General features: G+C 41.3%; 1 protein-coding gene across 3 annotated transcripts; it reads right to left on the reverse strand.

Moving 5' to 3' along the window:
- Positions 1-5,661: 5,661 nt before the first annotated feature.
- On the reverse strand, positions 5,662-16,132 carry ptena (phosphatase and tensin homolog A). 3 transcript variants are annotated; one of them, XM_032541377.1, is made up of 10 exons: positions 15,885-16,132; positions 11,243-11,327; positions 11,092-11,136; positions 10,952-10,995; positions 10,485-10,723; positions 9,943-10,084; positions 8,201-8,227; positions 7,458-7,603; positions 6,445-6,714; positions 5,662-6,258 (listed from the first exon to the last, which is right to left on the reverse strand). In XM_032541377.1, the coding sequence occupies exons 1-10, from the start codon at positions 15,961-15,963 to the stop codon at positions 6,073-6,075; spliced, it is 1,263 nt and encodes a 420-aa protein (XP_032397268.1). In that variant the 5' UTR covers positions 15,964-16,132; the 3' UTR covers positions 5,662-6,072. The 3 variants fall into 3 exon arrangements, with proteins under 3 accessions (XP_032397268.1, XP_032397266.1, XP_032397269.1); XM_032541375.1 differs by having other exon boundaries at positions 7,458-7,624; positions 8,159-8,227; XM_032541378.1 differs by lacking the exon at positions 8,201-8,227 and having other exon boundaries at positions 7,458-7,624.
- Positions 16,133-16,842: the final 710 nt, after the last annotated feature.

Genomic DNA, 16,842 nt, shown 5'->3' on the forward strand with positions numbered 1-16,842 from the left:
ACCCGCTCTAAGATTTCAGGGTAAAAGTCAGGTAGAGAACAGAGCCTGTCAAATTAAAGTTTCATAAGTGCACAGGCTCTGGTGTATGAACGTACATTTTCAAATATGCATAGATAAAGCATGGTAAAGCCCTGCAGCAGGATCACTTTTCACCACGGGGTTCCCTAAACATAATGCAAGTTCCTGTTGTAGAAATGTAGAGTGTGCATGTATGCAGAGCTCTATGGTAAAGCTTCTGTACACGTTGTTTTGCATCTGGCTATGCATGTTGAGTGTTATTCAGTACAATGGACACACATGCTCTTCATTTATCACATAGCGAGAATAAGCACCTTGTGTGTGTGTGTGTGTGTGTGTGTGTGTGTGTGTGTGTGTGCGCGTGTGTGTGTGTGTGTGTGTGTGTGTGTGTGTGTGTGTGTGTTGGAGAAGAGGAGGGCTCAAAGGTGACAGCAATACAGTAAGTATTTCCATGAGTTTTTTTTTATTCTTTTATTCATGAAAACACATAAACACACGCAGACTGTCAAGCATGTTAGCATATCTATGTCAACACACACACACACACACACACACACACACACACACACACACACACAGCTGGTGTGACTCATTAGTTGACTCAGGTCTTGACAGTAAAAATAACATCTGAAGAACATTTACTGTATATTCATTAACAGTACGTCCAACTCATGACGAGAACCACTTTAATGGATTTCCATCAAATGCACCTTGCCAGCTACACTACCTCTGTGCTACTTCATGCACACGTACAGCTACATGTTTCCAAACATCTCCTTCTTCTTCCCAATTCCACTTCCTCATTCACCATAGTTCCTGTGGCTGTCATCGGGCTATTTTCATGCATTCACACAAAAGGAGAAACCACGTAGAAGATTCGCTGAAAGATGGAGCAAGTTCACAGCATTGAAAATAATGCCACTTTTAAGAGCTAAAATGTTATACAAGAATAATGGAGTGATATTATCTCATAATGTATTCTCATCAGTGTTCTACTCAGATTTTTGCTGCTGGTACTACTTTCAAAGGCATATTATGCCTGTGATCCACAATGAGTTTTTTTTCTGCTGTTGAAGATATTCATGAAGTTTGACCTAAAAGAGATTAATCAAGATCCTTGCATAAAAACAAAAAATAAGCCTATATTAAACCTATGTAAGTTTAATAATATTTATAATTAAAAAACATGTTTGTACATCTCTGGATGTCGGTGGTTGCATTATAATAAAATTGACTACATTATTAATCAGAGTGTATGTTGTCTTTATCTCATTCAAAGTGATATGTGTCATGAATATAATGTAAACGTAAATGTGTGTCCTCTCATAACCAAAATACTCCCATATTAGCATCATTACACTGCAAGACTGGTTGAGTGTGTTTGCTAGTTTTCCTCAGACCACCATGATAAGGGAAGGAGAGGCAGAGAGGTACTTGTAGCATGTAAAGAGACCATATGTGTGAGCATGAGTGTGGGCACAGAGAGATGATATGCCTGTGGTCCCGCCTGGGCTTATGGGAGTCTTTGGGAGGCAGAGTATGACTTTGTTCATACTGTAGTATATTTGTGTGTGTGTGTGTGTGTGTGTGTGTGTGTGTGTGTGTGTGTGTGTGTGTGTGTGTGTGTGGAGAGAGAGAGAGGAGAGAGAGAGAGAGGAGAGAGAGAGAGAGAGAGAGAGAGAGAGAGAGAGAGGAGAGAGAGAGAGAAGAAAGAGAATGGTCTACACATGTGGGTGTGTGCACTTTTTCCACAGGCTGTCACTCGTGCTGTTGCTGAGTCTTTGGTAACTTACACTGCCTGTGTAAGAGAGAGAGAGAGAGAGAGACGGAGAGAGAGAGAGAGAGAGAGAGAGTGGTGTGTGAGAGAGTGTGTGTGTGTGTGTGTGTGTGTGTGTGTGTGTGTGTGTGTGTGTGTGTGTGTGTGGTGTGTGTGTGTGTGTTTAAGCTTTTGTTTAATTTCTACTTCCTGTTTTATTCTTGGCCTAATCCAAACGCAACACAGCTGTGCAGTCAGCCAGAGAAAGAGGGCTTGGGGGATGGGTTGCCAGGTCCTGGTGAGTGCAGCCATGCTCTACAACTGCTACCAACAGATGGAAGGGAAATGGGGTTACCAGCTTGGGCTTATCTTCTCTTTGTAGGCCAGACTGACCCCCCCACACTCCCCTAGTCCCTCATTTTGTCATCATACTATGCTTAAATCTCTATATTGTGGTGTTAGCTTTTTTTCTACAGTAATTGGATTCATGGGCTATGCAAGGACATGCCTGCCAGAAGAAAAAAAAACATAACATAAGATGATTGACCGTTATACATGACAAATGTTCATCTCAATATTATGAGATACTAAGTAACAATTATGAGCCACTTAATCAGATCCCAAACAACCACCAATCAGAAAACTCCCAGCGGGCCAGAAACAGTCAGTCACAATAGCTGCTGGAGATTCTCTTTACTGTTCTGTTTACTCCCCTCTGGCATTTCGTTCATTGAAATAGTTAATGAAGAGGGAAAGTAAAGCACTGTTGCCAATGGGATAATAAATTCACACAGTTTCTTTTCAAAAGACGCATTTGCACCACTGACTCCTGTCTCAATACTGTCAGCAAACCAAACCTATTCTAAATGCTATTTTCAGAAGGAACAGTCATCAAGACATCAGCACAGCAAAAAAAGCAACAATTTGACTTATAAGGAGCTGTTAGGTTTCATTCACACATTTACTTTCAATAACTAACCAGAACGCAAGACCTGTCATTACGATGGGTTTTAAATGGTGCACAAGCCCAAATGAGGTGACTACATGTGAAACACAATGTTACACATTTTCTTTTTGTCTTTCGTGATTGGCAACCACGGCCATCAGGTTGCATTTCTCCAAAAGTTGATTCTGTTTCATCTTTTCGGCTAAGGGCCGCTGTTTCCAGCATCTTTTGCGGTCACCACCGCCACAGCCTAAACGCACTACCCACATTTAAATTAATGGGAGGACTAGCGTTTTCCATTCCTGATTTGGTGTGAATGCAACCCTCTGACAGAGGAGGGCTTAATAAAAGTGAATGGTGCAACACAGCTAATATGGAATATCTTTCCATTCTGCCTCCATTTTGCAGAGTACAAAATGGAGGCAGAATGGAAAATCAAAAAATGGAAAATCTCTTCGTCAATGGTCAACACGGCCAAGACGTATTACTGTTGTGGTTTGCTAATAACACAAATTCGAAGGTCAAAGGTTGACAGTTTAACTCAATATGAAAAATTTGTACAGATTTATTTCCTATGGCCAAATCCACTAATTGCATTGAAATGAATTAAATAAACTACTAAATGCCATTGCTTTAAATGCTGGTGTAATCATAACTTTGGCCAAGTAACTTTCATGACTTCAATGAATGTAGAATGAAACATTTATATCATGTCTAAATGTTCCCTTCCTGTTGCAAATGGGCTTCCATAACAGACTAGACAGATTGTAAATGAAACATGAATACAATTCCATATCATTATCATCATTCCAGTTTCTTTCAACGGCATACCCTTAAACCGTGTATATTTGTTTAGCTGGATGTATAAGATCTGACCCAAATAATGGAGAAAGAAATCTGATTTAAATATACAAAAGTAAATATTCCTCCAAAACTCCTGTTCCTCCATTTTTGTCTCATCTTCAAGAGAGCTGCGGTTGATGCAGAAAAATCAACAGAAGAGCCGATGCTCAAGACATACAAATGTAGCAGTGTATTGATTAGATTAATATTTCAGATGCTGCTATGTTGGTGTTTGTGTATATGATGAGGAGGGCAATCGAAAGCTTCAAATGTGGACTCTCAAACTCCAACGCTCCACTGAAGTCAGCCCTCTTCAGTCTCGCCTGCCTGTGGAGAGCTGAGGCATCCCTCAACCCAGCACAGAACATTCATTAATAATCTACCAGAGTCTCTTCCTCCTTCTCAGCTCAGCCAATTACAGTCGAGGCCCCTGCGACTACTGCCTGTCTCATTTGACGCTGCACTGGTTTGGCTTTGATGTCTCTATCAACACGAAAGAGCCGAGGACCAAGTCTTAATAGAGCAGAAGGGGATTATGTGACTGCTTGCCTCTGGGGCTGGAACTTTTTTTTTATATGTATGTTTAATTCATACTTTATTTTATTATCAAGAGACTTTGGGCCACTCTCTGCTCTGCTATCACAGTGACATGGTAGTTAATCCTGTTACACTTTCATTTTGGGAGTCACACAAGCCTGCTAGCGAAGCAGGCTCCATCTACCCGAGGCCTCGCGCTCCTCCCTCCTGGGCTGGTAGCCTTTTCCTTCCTCTGCTCATTTCATGTGGAGAACGCCTTGATTACCCAGCAGCAACCACTGTGCATGCAACACTGCTAGTTTGGTATGAGGTCAGGCTGTGTTTGGCTCATAAATGCTAAAAAAATGTTACAAAGAGGTTGGTTTACTTTGGAATCATTTCAGGAAATGGAAATATTGTCAGAAATAATCCCAACAAAATGTTCTGCATACAAGTGAAAGCTCAGTTGTGTTAACTTTAATTAGCAGACACGTTTCAAAGAATTTAAACTGTTGCTTTGATAAACAGATGTATTTGCCTTTTCTCACTGATTAACATTATTGTACTGTAGACGCTCAGCTCCCTGGTTGAGTCACTTGTGTTTGAAGTGAGCTCTTTGCCCTCAATTGAACTTTTAATAATAATCCTTCAATCACTTCCCTACATCAGGTCCCACCAGCTATTTGCAGTGCTGACCTTTAAAGCAGGAAGTTACTGTTAACACAGCTCCAGCAGTTGCAACAACAAACCTGACTTACAGCATTTTCCTCCAGCGACTCACACAAGTTACGGGGTCTGGGAGCTGTCACTTAAAATCATGACTTCAGTTGACAGCAATGGTGTCAAGTTAGACTGCATTGACATTCATCATTTGATTTCCATGCTGCATATCGCTAAATTCATTTGCACTCTGCATGCTTTTTGATTAACTGTGAACAGCAAAAGGGAGAACATTACATAAACCTCTGATGTAATATTCTGAGCATGACTCAAAGCACTGGGGAACCCCACGCAGAAGACACATCTCAAAGCTGGTTTCTTTAAGAAAAGACAACATTGCATACATTTATTAGGGATGGACGCCAATTCCAATACATGCAAATCACCATTGTCCTTTAAATGTAGTGTTGACATTATTGCAAACACTTGTCTCCCTGCTGTTGTGTATTATATTTTTATTATCTTAGGATAAAAAAAAAAACATTAACAATTACATGGGATGCCTTGTTCTGCATAATTTAACGTATACACAGTGGGAACAGGAATGGCAATGCTTTAGACATCATCACAGCCTCTTCATAACCCCGCCCACCCCAAACCCACTGCCCGCATGCAGTTTGCACTGCACAAAGACCAAAAGTCACGTGAGACAGCCTGCAAAGAGCACAAGAAGCATTCACAGTAAAAGGAGGATAGGAAGGAGGATAGGATGGAGGGGAGGGTGGGGGTGGAGGGGAGAGAGCGAGAGAAAGAGTAAAAGATGAAAGGAGAAGGAGGGGGGGAGAAAAGAGGGAGTGAAACAAAGTGACTGCAGCACTGGCCTTGGTTTAGACAGGAGAAGGAGCAGCATAGTCCTAGTATATCATTCTATCTTCTCCCACACTTCAACTCCCATCTCCTGATTGTGGTACTCTTTCCATTGTCTTTGACACAAAAAAAAGTGTATATGCATGTATATATACATATATACATATATGTATGTATATAGATATATATAAACATTTTTATAGCTACAGCACCTTTTCCCATGGGGCAACAGTGTCAATACCTCGCACATGGTACATGGCCCTGCCAAAGAAAAAAAGAAAAATAAAAAAAACAATATATTGGTCAGGATATTTATCTTTTTTTCCCTAAAATTGGCATTTGACATGATGATATTCTATTGCCGTCTGGGGGAGGGAAGGGACAAAGGTTCTTCTTTTGAGTTTATATTCAAGTTTTCTCCTTTTTTTCTGGTGTATAATTTCTTCTTTTCCTGTTTAAAAAGAGTTCACACTTTTGTGATTTGCGTGTGCTGCTCTTCATCAAAAGGTTCATTTTCCGGATCAGAGTCAGTGGTGTCAGAGTATCGATAATGGTCTGGCTCATTGTCGCTAACGTCCGGGGTGACGGATGTCGAAGTGCTTGCCTCAGAATTCGAAGGCTCCTCCACGGTTTTCGTAAAATACAACTTCACCTGGAATTGCAGATTAAGAAACTATCTTCAGTCTGTGCAATAAAATGATAATAAACAAGTCTTATCCTCGCTCCTTCCATTACTTTCCATAGCAGCACTCCTTGTTCAAACTAATGACTGATTTTGACAGACTTAAAGATAATAATCAATCCTTTTATCCAACAAATATCCAAATTAAATCCTTACCTTGAAGTTTGGCGAGAAGTAGCGGTTAGCTTTGTCTTTGTTGGCCTTGTCCAAGTCGTTCTTAGTCAGCGTCAGGATGAGGTAGTCCCTGTCCCGGTCGCTTTCCCTGCCGCTGTCCCTGCACTCGGCGCTCTGCGGCTGGCCCTGGCCCGGTGCCGGTACCCCCTGCTGGCTGTCTGCGTTGTTCACCGCCCCGTTCTCTATCTTGTCCGCGCTCTCCTCTGGTCCAGGGATGAAGAAGGTGTTCACCCAGAAGTGAAACATTTTGTCCTGATGGGCAGAGTTAACAAGATGGAATGAGGAATTGGGCAAAATAGAGAATTCAAAAAAGGTTTTTTTTTTTATTTTTATTTTATTTTTTTAATAAATACAGCTGGTCTTATTCTATATTTTTCTTATTGTCAAATCCAACCAGTACAAACTTGAAACCAATGTAAATCTGTCTCTAAGTACTTTCAAAATTAGATTTCCACTGTCTGTGGCACTCAGTGTCAAGTCCGTTTTTTTTTTTTTTTTTTTTTTACTTCACCAAAATACGAGCATATTAAGCATTTGTTGGGGACTACTTTCAACGGTGAATACACATTTGTTGCATTAAGTGAGTATTTATGGCAAGCAGTACAGATTGACTCAAAATAAACTAAAGTGCCCTGCTAATGAAGTAACATTGGAACCAATAACATTGACTAAAAGGGGTCTATGGCAGAAAGGAATACACATTACTATATACAAATATAATACAATACAAATAACTATACTTTAGTTACATTTTCAGGAGATTTGTTAATGAAAAAAAATCTCCCAAAAACAAAAAAGAACACTACCAGTCTTATCCTTGAAGAAAAAAAGAAAAAAAAAAAGCATAATTGTTGGCAGCAATTTCATTGAGAAAATGCTTAGATAAATGCCTATTTATTATTCGCCATGACAAATCAACACCCTAAATAAGCTCTTCATGAGTGACAAATGTGTCAAACTAAGCTACAAAGAAAGCCCCTGAACACACAACTAACCTTCTTCATCATCTTATTCTGTTTATGGAAGAACTCCACTTTGATGTCTCCACAAACTGGCAGCGGCTGGGGGAACTCGAAAAACATGTGCTTGTCCTCGCGCCGCGTCTGAGCGGGGTTCGACGTGTGAATCTTCACTTTTAGCTGGTACACCACAAACTGGGGATCTGCAAAAAAAAGAAAAAAGGTCAACATTGCATCAATGGGGGCAGGGTGGTGGTGGTGGGGGTGGGGATCTTTTGTGAGATTTGTGAGGGGAAGAGACAGAAAACACAAGAAGAGTGAGCAGGGAGTGAATCCAAAGGGCTAAGCATGACAGCAGTGTTATAACATGGGTTTGACAAAAGGAAACCGCACACCACCACCTTCCCCCCTCTGAATAAGTGCAAAACAGTATATTAAACACCCAAAGTAAAGTATATCAACACCCAGAGACCCAGAACCAGAATGATATGACCCTATTCTGATAGACAGTCACGGTCTTGGACCAGCGCAACATGTTACATGGGAAAAAAGACAGGTTCACATTCTTCTATGCTGGGTGGGAGTGGTGTTGGAGATAACTTCATATACCTGTAAACTAGTCCTATATCCTGCTAGGCAACATGCCTACCTCAGAAGGCCCCTGCCTGGTGGATCTCTGGGGCCATATAAAAAGGCAAATGAGTGAAATGATAATAATGGATGAAAGGCTCATTTACCCCAATGCCAATTCCCTTTCTTGAAGCCCTGAGGGGTCGGCTCGCTCCTGTTTTTAAAGGTACTGTCCCCTTAGAGAGAAAGAAGGAGATTAGCATTAACAGGACCTGGCTGGCCTGTCAGGGGCTTGACAGCACAGCAGGCACAAACAGCTCTACACAAATATGTACAGATATTAGCATCGACACAGCTTTTCTTAAAAACAACATATGGTACGTGGCTGTAAAGTGAAGTTATGCATCTTAAAACATTTGACTTGGTGTATTGTGAGATGCACAAAGGGGAACGGGGTACTTGACATCGCTGACAGCCACAAAACAGAGTTGTCTTTTGTGAATTTAAAAAAAAACAAAAAACTAATGTGTGGCGTGAAGGGTATTTGTAACAAAATTATCAAACTTGCGTCTCCTTTTTTATACAGCTATGGTGAGCTCAAACCTGTGTGTGTAAACACACATGTATTAAGACGTCAAACTCAGAATAGGGCCTTTTTCAAGGGCGTGTTAGAGGAAATACAGTCAGGGAATATTCAGCACAGTTAGGTGTTAATGATGAAAAAGCCACATAAGTTTATAATGGATAAATTTGATACATGAAAAGGCACAACATTGTGTGATTTGGAAACATTTTGAGAAATGAAAAACATAATAGAGAACTATTAAACCTATTTCACCAAAAAGGGGTCATTGTCTGCTTAGAAATTTCACCAAAAGGTCTCATAAACATCTCCGTTTGGGTGACTTAAGTTTAATTACGGTATAAGTTAGAGGATATGGAAAGCTAAAATCAGTACTAATGTTAATGGATAAAAGTTTTGGGTTCAGTGCACTTTTACAATCAAGCATATTACTAGTCAAACTGCTTTGTGTCTGTGCCACTCTGCCATTTAACACAGGGGGGCAAGTGCCAGTGTTTGCGCGCACACCTTTTTAAGAAAAAGTCACACCACTCAAGCCAAGCAAACACACAGTAATATGGAAATGCTCATGACTGAGCAACTGAAACCCACTACAGTGACTTATTAATAAATACACACACATATCTATCTATCTATCTATCTATGTCTAAATTAAAGTAAATAAAGAAATCACTGCCCAAACTATTTAACACCTTTAATGACTACTTCCTGGCTATGTGTAAAGAAAACACACAAAACGCATCTGGCTTTGACTGTACTGTCCGGGGTGTGTGTGTGTGTTCACTTCCCTTGTGCTCTACTCTGTTTAAACAGGGCATATTGTAATTTCTCTAAATACTGTGCAAAGAAAGGTATTGCACAGCAGAAAATGAAACAATCCTCATGAGTTAGCAAAAAAAAATATTAAATGGTTCAAATGCTCAAGTTTGTTCTTTGACTTATCCCACTCAAAAAAAAACAAATTGATAAGAGTTTTTTTGAGCTAAAACAGACATTTTATGATTCTAACATTTAAAAAATGTTAATATGACAAACAGAGGTTATCTGACTGAAAACATATTTTTTTGTGGGCAGGGAATGAGTTGGCCTTGCTATAAGTACAGGACTTAATCAATAAGAAGCTGCCCTTGGGAGTCAAAAGGTCTAAAAATACTACAGCGAATTCAGCCGCACTTGATTTTAAACCCCCCCCCGGCACAGGACGACTCAACTCTACCATCGATGACCCGCTCTGTTCTACGGTGCTGAACTGCAGCGTGGGTGAGCCCTACAGTGCTCAGCACATCCAAGTCTCTCGTTCCGTTTCAACAGCGCTACGCATGCCTACGCCCTAGTTTGGATTTAAAGTTGAACATGAGCGTGACTCACTGCAGGTGCCCCCGCTGAACATAGGGAGAGTCTCGAACACCATTTTGTGGAAGAGGAGAGCCACCGGCTTGTACTCCAGCTGGTTCTTCAGTAGGTAGCTGTAGTAGTAGACGTAGCGGCGCTGGCTCGGGATCGTTACTCCCTGCAACAACAGTGACAATGTTTAGAGATCTTGAACGTACAAAATGGTTGTCTCTTTGCTGTGTGTGTGTTCCATGTGTGTGCAACTAGGGCTGAAATAAACAAAAGAAAATATGACTTAACAACTTTGATGATCAAGTCACTTTGAAAGCAAAAAACGCCAAATATTATCTTTGACCAGCTAAGGACTCCTAAGGATTATTTTCAGCTTGTCTCTGTTTTACATAGATTGTTATTAGCATACATTACCGTATATAGATTTTGGAAAAATAACTGGACAAAATAATAATCTGTAGACTAAATAATGGAAGAAAAAAAAAAATCATGAGTTTCAGCCCTATTTGCAACAATTGATAAACAGCTGCTGTGTTAAGACATTTGGTCTCAGATTGACATATCACCTTCTTGTCCCTTGTCCTGACTTCTCCGTAAAAGTCAAGCGCTTCTTGGGCCTCCAGGAATTTGCCGCGATGGAGGAGATAGGCGCAGATCATGACTCCAGTGCGGCCCTTCCCGGCCTTGCAGTGGATGGCCGCCACGTGATTGTCATTCTCGCTGAGCCACTGGTCCAGGTCTTCACAAAACGGCTTAATTAGCTCCAGCTGAGGAGGGTTGTGGTCTTCAAACGGGTACTGTGCAACTGATGCGTGACGGGACGCAAAGTTGTAACCAGAGAAGAAAAGAAATGAGGACACAGAAATGAGGACACAGATCAAGCAGGTCAGAGAGGACAAGACAGAAAGGAAGACACGGCAGACATCTTGTGGGATTTCTCTCCCACCCTCCCCCGACCTTGTGTGTCATCAGGCTTTTAGGTCAGACTGAGGAAAAGCATCTATGGAACACGTAAAAAAAAATAAGGGCCTACCTCTGCAGTTAAATTTGGCAGCATCATAGTGTCTTTCTGCGCAGCTGAAATGGGAAGAAAATCAAGTTAGCAAACACAAAGAGGAAGTTATTAAGCAAACAAAGAGCAGTTCAGGTGTAAAGAAAATGTGGAACACTTACAGGTTGTAGATTTTGTAATGGTTTTTATGCTTTGAATCCAAAAACCTGTTTGCAGGAGAGAACATAATATATTGATGTGCCAGAGCCACAACTATTCTCTAATAAAATGCTGCTTTCTTACATTTCCCTTTTCTATTATCACATAACTCACCGTACTACATCGTCTATATTGTTTCTGTACACGCCTTCGAGTCTCTCTGCTGGAAAGCCCATTGCGATGATGTTTGGGTAGATATCTGTTTATGCAGGGGTCAAGGAAACGTACATTCTGCATGACTGTGGAAATCAGAGAAGAAGGCATAAAAGCAGCAAAACCGAGGGGACCAGCGCCTCATCTTTAACTGGAAGAACAAGTGGGTCTGCCTGTACTTACAAGAGCTATGTAACGAGACTAAAAATGAAATGCATTTCTTTAGTTGAAAGAAGTTATAAAGCGTAAGAATTTGCCATTTGAGCTCAATGACAAGAACGCAAAGGCAGGCAGCAGAGTATGAACAGGTTTCAGCCAATGTCAACATGACGGTGTCATTGTAGTTATGGATAGATGGGAGCACAGAAGGGGGCACTGATCTGTGTGTGTGGGTGGTGTTGTGTGTGTGTGTGGTGTGTGTGTTGTGTGTGTGTGTGTGTGTGTGTTGTGACAGATGGCCTTGACAGTAAGAAGCAGGCAGAGAGGATGGAGTAACAGCTCTCCTGCATGATGGGAGAGTCTCCGCTCCCTGACCTGCATTTATTTTAGAGCCCAAAGTTTATTGGGATGATTGCAATTGTTCGGCTTATCTCTCTTTCAAGCTCAGCTGGAACAATTTGAATATCTATGAGATCGAACGCAGGCAACACGAAGACGCACAGGTAGAAAACGGTTCATCAAACAAAAGTCCTTTGTGTTAAGACTTGCAGATTACACATGCAGCAGATCCTTCAGCTGTTGTGTTCCTATGACACACGGTGATGGACAAGACAAGTGCGACGCAACACTTAGCAAACTACATGCACCTGATTCCGCTACAAGTCTAACTACTGTTTGCACCACCTTGCTCGTGCTACACCTGCCTTTAAAGTTGCACTACATCAAAACGGGCCTCAATATTTCAGCACAGGATAGCAATGGAAAATGCCGCAGCCAATTATACGGTGACATGCATACAATGTTAAAGGCCCACATGGGTGTCATGTTGCAGAGAAAAGAATAACTCCCATGCCCACCTGTAACTGAAATCTGCTTGTCGCCATAGCTGTGGGATTTCACAGCTTAACCACTGACTAAAGGGCAACCTTTTCTTACACTTCCTGTGCCACGGTGTCAAAAAATAGAAAAGCTGAATATTTCTATTATGTGTCGGTTTCATTTTGAGCAGACCTATTTTTCCAGAGTCAAATCTCTTTTTGAATTGGTCAGAACAATTTGACACACACATATGTCAAATCTGGTTTAGCTAATGTGCACACATACAAGTACCTGCACAGGCAAAAACACAAACAACCCTTTCCATGTCGCCTTCGACTATCAGTAGACCTGCCGGTATAAAGAAATGGTGGAATCCAGTAGACACATATGTATGTACTAAGGCTGCACGATATGAGGAAAATATCTAATTGCGATTCATTTGAATGATATTGCAATTTGATTCACGATATTGGCGGGAATGATTTTGTAGGATTATTCTCAAACTACTTTTGCAAATCTGTACCAATCAAAGATTTTCTTTATTCTGTAGGATATAATTTGTAGGCCAATACATCTACAAGAACAGCACCACAATACTTAATTTAGAATGGTCTGACACATATTTTGCGCCCCTCTGCGATTTGGATATTGCACTAGTCTATATTGCGATTTCGATACAATTGCAATTAATTGTGCAACCCTAGTATGTACACACATTTTTAGCTGGAAAACAAAAAAAGGACGATATTCAACCCCTGCAAAAGAAAGTCATTGAGTGCCCCAGTGCAGTTTTCTACAGCTGAGGTATTCTCAACACAGGTCTTTATGCATGAATTCCACAAGCCCATTAGCAAATCTATGGTGTTATTTGCATACAGCCAAGCTACGTCCCTTTAGCTCAGGACAGAGAAGCCTATCTGTACATACTGTGCCATAATCCGGTCCATTAATGGGTCAAAGACCTAATTAGGAGCCAAATACAGCTTTCTATACTATTTGATTGGCTATGCCAATACTTGGATCTACTAGCAAAGTGATCCCAGCGAGTCTATTCTAAAGCTCCAGAGCTCCCAGGAGAGCCTCAGCCCAAGGCATGGGGGGCTTGGTCTCTGCAGCTGGGAGGAAACTCACATACGGGACCCCCGACGGAAGCTCCAAGTAGGAGAAGAAAAAAAAAAGAAAAAAAAAATCTGCCATTTCAGGCACGCCTTTTCTTTATAGCCATCCCAGCCTTAGCTCTATGCATACGCCAAATCCACAACTGAGCAAGAGAGAGGGGGGGAAAGGGAGAATGGGAACGGGCGAGCGCTGAGTGAGGAGGGGGTGGGGAGGAAAGGAAAGGAGGAGAGAGCAAAGGGGGCAAGCACAGGGAGAATTAGAGTGGGAGTAGTAAAGAAAAAGAGCAAAGGAGAGGTGGTGGGTTGAGAGAGGGAGAGAGCTCTCACACAGCAATGCTGATACAAGATCACTGGCAACTCTATTTTAAGGGCAATTCCCCGAACTGTGATACTGCATTACATAACTGCAGCGAGCCCATATTGTTTTTAGACACCATGCCAAAAATGATAAAAGGGATGGTTAGAAAGGGCCCACATCTGAACAAGAGGAGACATCAAGCCAAAGAAAGATGTCACTTTTGAGTGGCGTGCACACTTCACACCTGCACAAAGCTCTAGAGACAAGTCATGCCACAAGCTTTACCACATTAGAAAACCAAGTGAGAAACATCTGATCAAATATTGTGATGCACACACTTCAGCATCTGCAGTCAAACATGCATCCCAGCTGACACTTCTGTTCAATGGGTTATCTATAGTGGCAGTATTGAGTCAAGGTAACTAGCACTCATCTTCACATTTACATTCTTCTACAAAACGCTATTGAACAATGTTACAAAGTTAATGTAACAATTACTGATGATAACCAGAGCAAATTATGTCCATAAAAGGCCTGTTTCAATTACAGGCTGAACGGATCCAGATAGGGCTGCAATTTAGAATCATTTTCATTATCTATTAATTTGCTCCATTCCCATCCGATTAATCATTAGGTCTATAAAAAGGGTCAAAAAAGTAGTTAAAGAAAAAATGGCCATTACAATTTCCCAGAGCCCAAGTTGGCATCTTCTAATGCCTTGTTTTGGCCAATAACCCAACAGTCCAAAATAAAGATTTTTAATTTAATATCATGTAAGACTAAGAAAACAGGCACATTTTCACATTTGAGAAGGAGGCAGTGAATTTCTGCAATGAAAAAACAGCAACCAATCATCAAAATTGACTCGTCCATTATCTAGCCACTTGTTTCAACTCTGAAACGAGAAATATCAAACTCAGGACTCAAAAGGCCAAAAAGGATTTTTGAAATCCTGACAAAGAATCAAATGTACATCCAACTATAACCATGACCCTCAGTGCTGTCAGACCTAGGGCTGGGCGATATGGAGAAGAAGAAGAAGAAAAAATAATCAGCGATTTTACCTTGATATCAATATTGCGGCGATATTGTAGTGTTGACAACTAATGCTTTGACAAAATATCTTCACACTTGGATTTAAGATAAATAATCTTCAGTAATGTGAATATAATGAATAAGTGGGGGAAAGGCAAATAATAGAACAGCTTGACCATTCTAATTACTGTAATGCAGCCTTTAAAACAAGGAAAATACAACACTTGTGTCATATCACGACATTACAATATCCAAAAGCAAAGACAATATCTAGTCTCATCACGATATCGACATATTGCCCAGCCCTAGTCAGACATAATTTTGCACTCAGTTGTTCATGGTCAACCACATCAGCTGCTAATCTAGTTTATCACCAGCCAAAAACCTAAAAATACCAACCCCAGTACCAGTGGTACTGCACTAGGGAACCAGGTCAACTATTATCAGTGGTAATAGATGAGAAATGAGTCCTGCATAGGGGACTGAAATAGCAATTCTTAAAGCTGTAAATGATTGCATCTCCGTAAAAGGGAAAGGAAATTCGTTGATTAGATTTTGAAAGCATTGTTGAAATCCATCGATGAATACTCACCCAAATAGGACACAGGTGAGGCAAGGTGTACATTGGGGATGCATTGGGTCTTTTCAGCTAGTTGCATCATACACCGGGAAAACCTACCCTATGGTCTATCTAGATTTCTGAACATAAAACATCAAGTTGAAAGACATTCTGAAATAAATACTAGACACCATCTACCTGCCTCCAAACACCAACTAATAAAAGATGTTTTTTTTTTAAATGACCCAATACCACTAACAATTTCTCAACCTCAAGCTAGGTCTGCCGCTGGTGTGACTGGTATGTAAGTTAAATGCCCTGTCGTTCTTTCAAAACACTAACTAATGTCCAGTGAAACGCGGGTTTCCAGCAATAATATGACTGACATTTATGCGTGCTGGTTTGACAGATCCACCATCTTTCAAACATGCTGGGTGACAGCAAAGCTGCGCTCTGTGACCAACTAGCCAGCTCGCTAAGTTAGCAGGTAAGCTAACTACCTCACGTTACTCCTCTGACATGTCTGGTTCCACTTCTACTACTCAATGCATACTATTACTCATTACTAGTTCATGTTCTGGATGCCGTGAAAATAAGGGACATAGGAAAGGATACAGGTTAAGTCCAGGTCGAACCCATCCTCTTGATATCTCCTTTTGTTCCGGCTGACCATTTCTTTTATAATCGCAGCCATTGTAACGTTAGCAGGTGACAGGAGTCTATATGGGGTAACGTAATGGTTAAATGATGAGTACAGGGTTTTTTTTCCCTAGTATTTGCTGTATTATCGTGTATGTCGCAGTCAGTGGGTCTGCTCTCCGTCGCTGGCTGCTCTCTGAATTCTGCAGGTCCTCGCAGAGACGTGCTAGCCAGCAGAGCTAGCGGTGGCTGTCGTTAGGATTAGAAAGGCTTCCTCTGGATCATAAAGACGGGCCTTGCGCTGCTCCTCCGTGCAGGCCCGACTTTGCCAATCCTGCAAATCGTCTTGCAAACGAGCCCGAATTAAATACATGCAGTTGTCCTTCAGATGCCAGACACGGTCCAAGCCGATGGCTCAATCGCAGACGCCGCGATTGACAGCGAGAGGATAGAGAACTCACCGGTTCCCGAAACTCGTATCCAGTCACTCAGATGTAGCTAGCTCGCTAGCTAACGAGTTAGCTAGCGCAGCTATGCTAGCTCCTTTTTCGTTCCAAAAGCCTCCTAACGATTCAACATTGTCATCGACTGATTGCCAAGAACACATCTGAAAAAAGTGACAGGCTCCACCTTAAATGTATATAGACTATACAAAGATCAGAAATCTGCACAGATTGGTTTGACAGTTCCGTCCCGGGGAATCATCTTCTTTTCTCGTTCCTCTCGCTCCAGCTGAACTCTCAGGCTCCCATCATGGCCTCCACCGAAGGAAAAAAAGAAGGTAGAGCAGGCTGGGATTTTAGAACAAATATCCCACCGCCTTCACTATATAGGTCCCCAGTTTAATTTAAACCGGCAAATGCAGCATCAACTCATTTTCTTTCAACAATACATATTAGATTCGGATGAACAACTACTTGTATATGTAATCGTT

Source organism: Etheostoma spectabile, chromosome 17 (assembly GCF_008692095.1).
Source record: "Etheostoma spectabile isolate EspeVRDwgs_2016 chromosome 17, UIUC_Espe_1.0, whole genome shotgun sequence".
Classification (NCBI taxonomy): Eukaryota; Metazoa; Chordata; class Actinopteri; order Perciformes; family Percidae; genus Etheostoma; species Etheostoma spectabile.

Coding starts and splice junctions, on each gene's coding strand:
- ptena (XM_032541375.1), bottom strand. CDS start 15,963: ATGGCTGCGATTATAAAAGAAATGGTCAGCCGGAACAAAAGGAGATAT. Junction 11,328..15,884: donor GTTCGACCTGGACTTAACCT/GTATCCTTTCCT, acceptor CTGCATAAACAG/ATATCTACCCAAACATCATC. Junction 11,137..11,242: donor AATATAGACGATGTAGTACG/GTGAGTTATGTG, acceptor TCCTGCAAACAG/GTTTTTGGATTCAAAGCATA.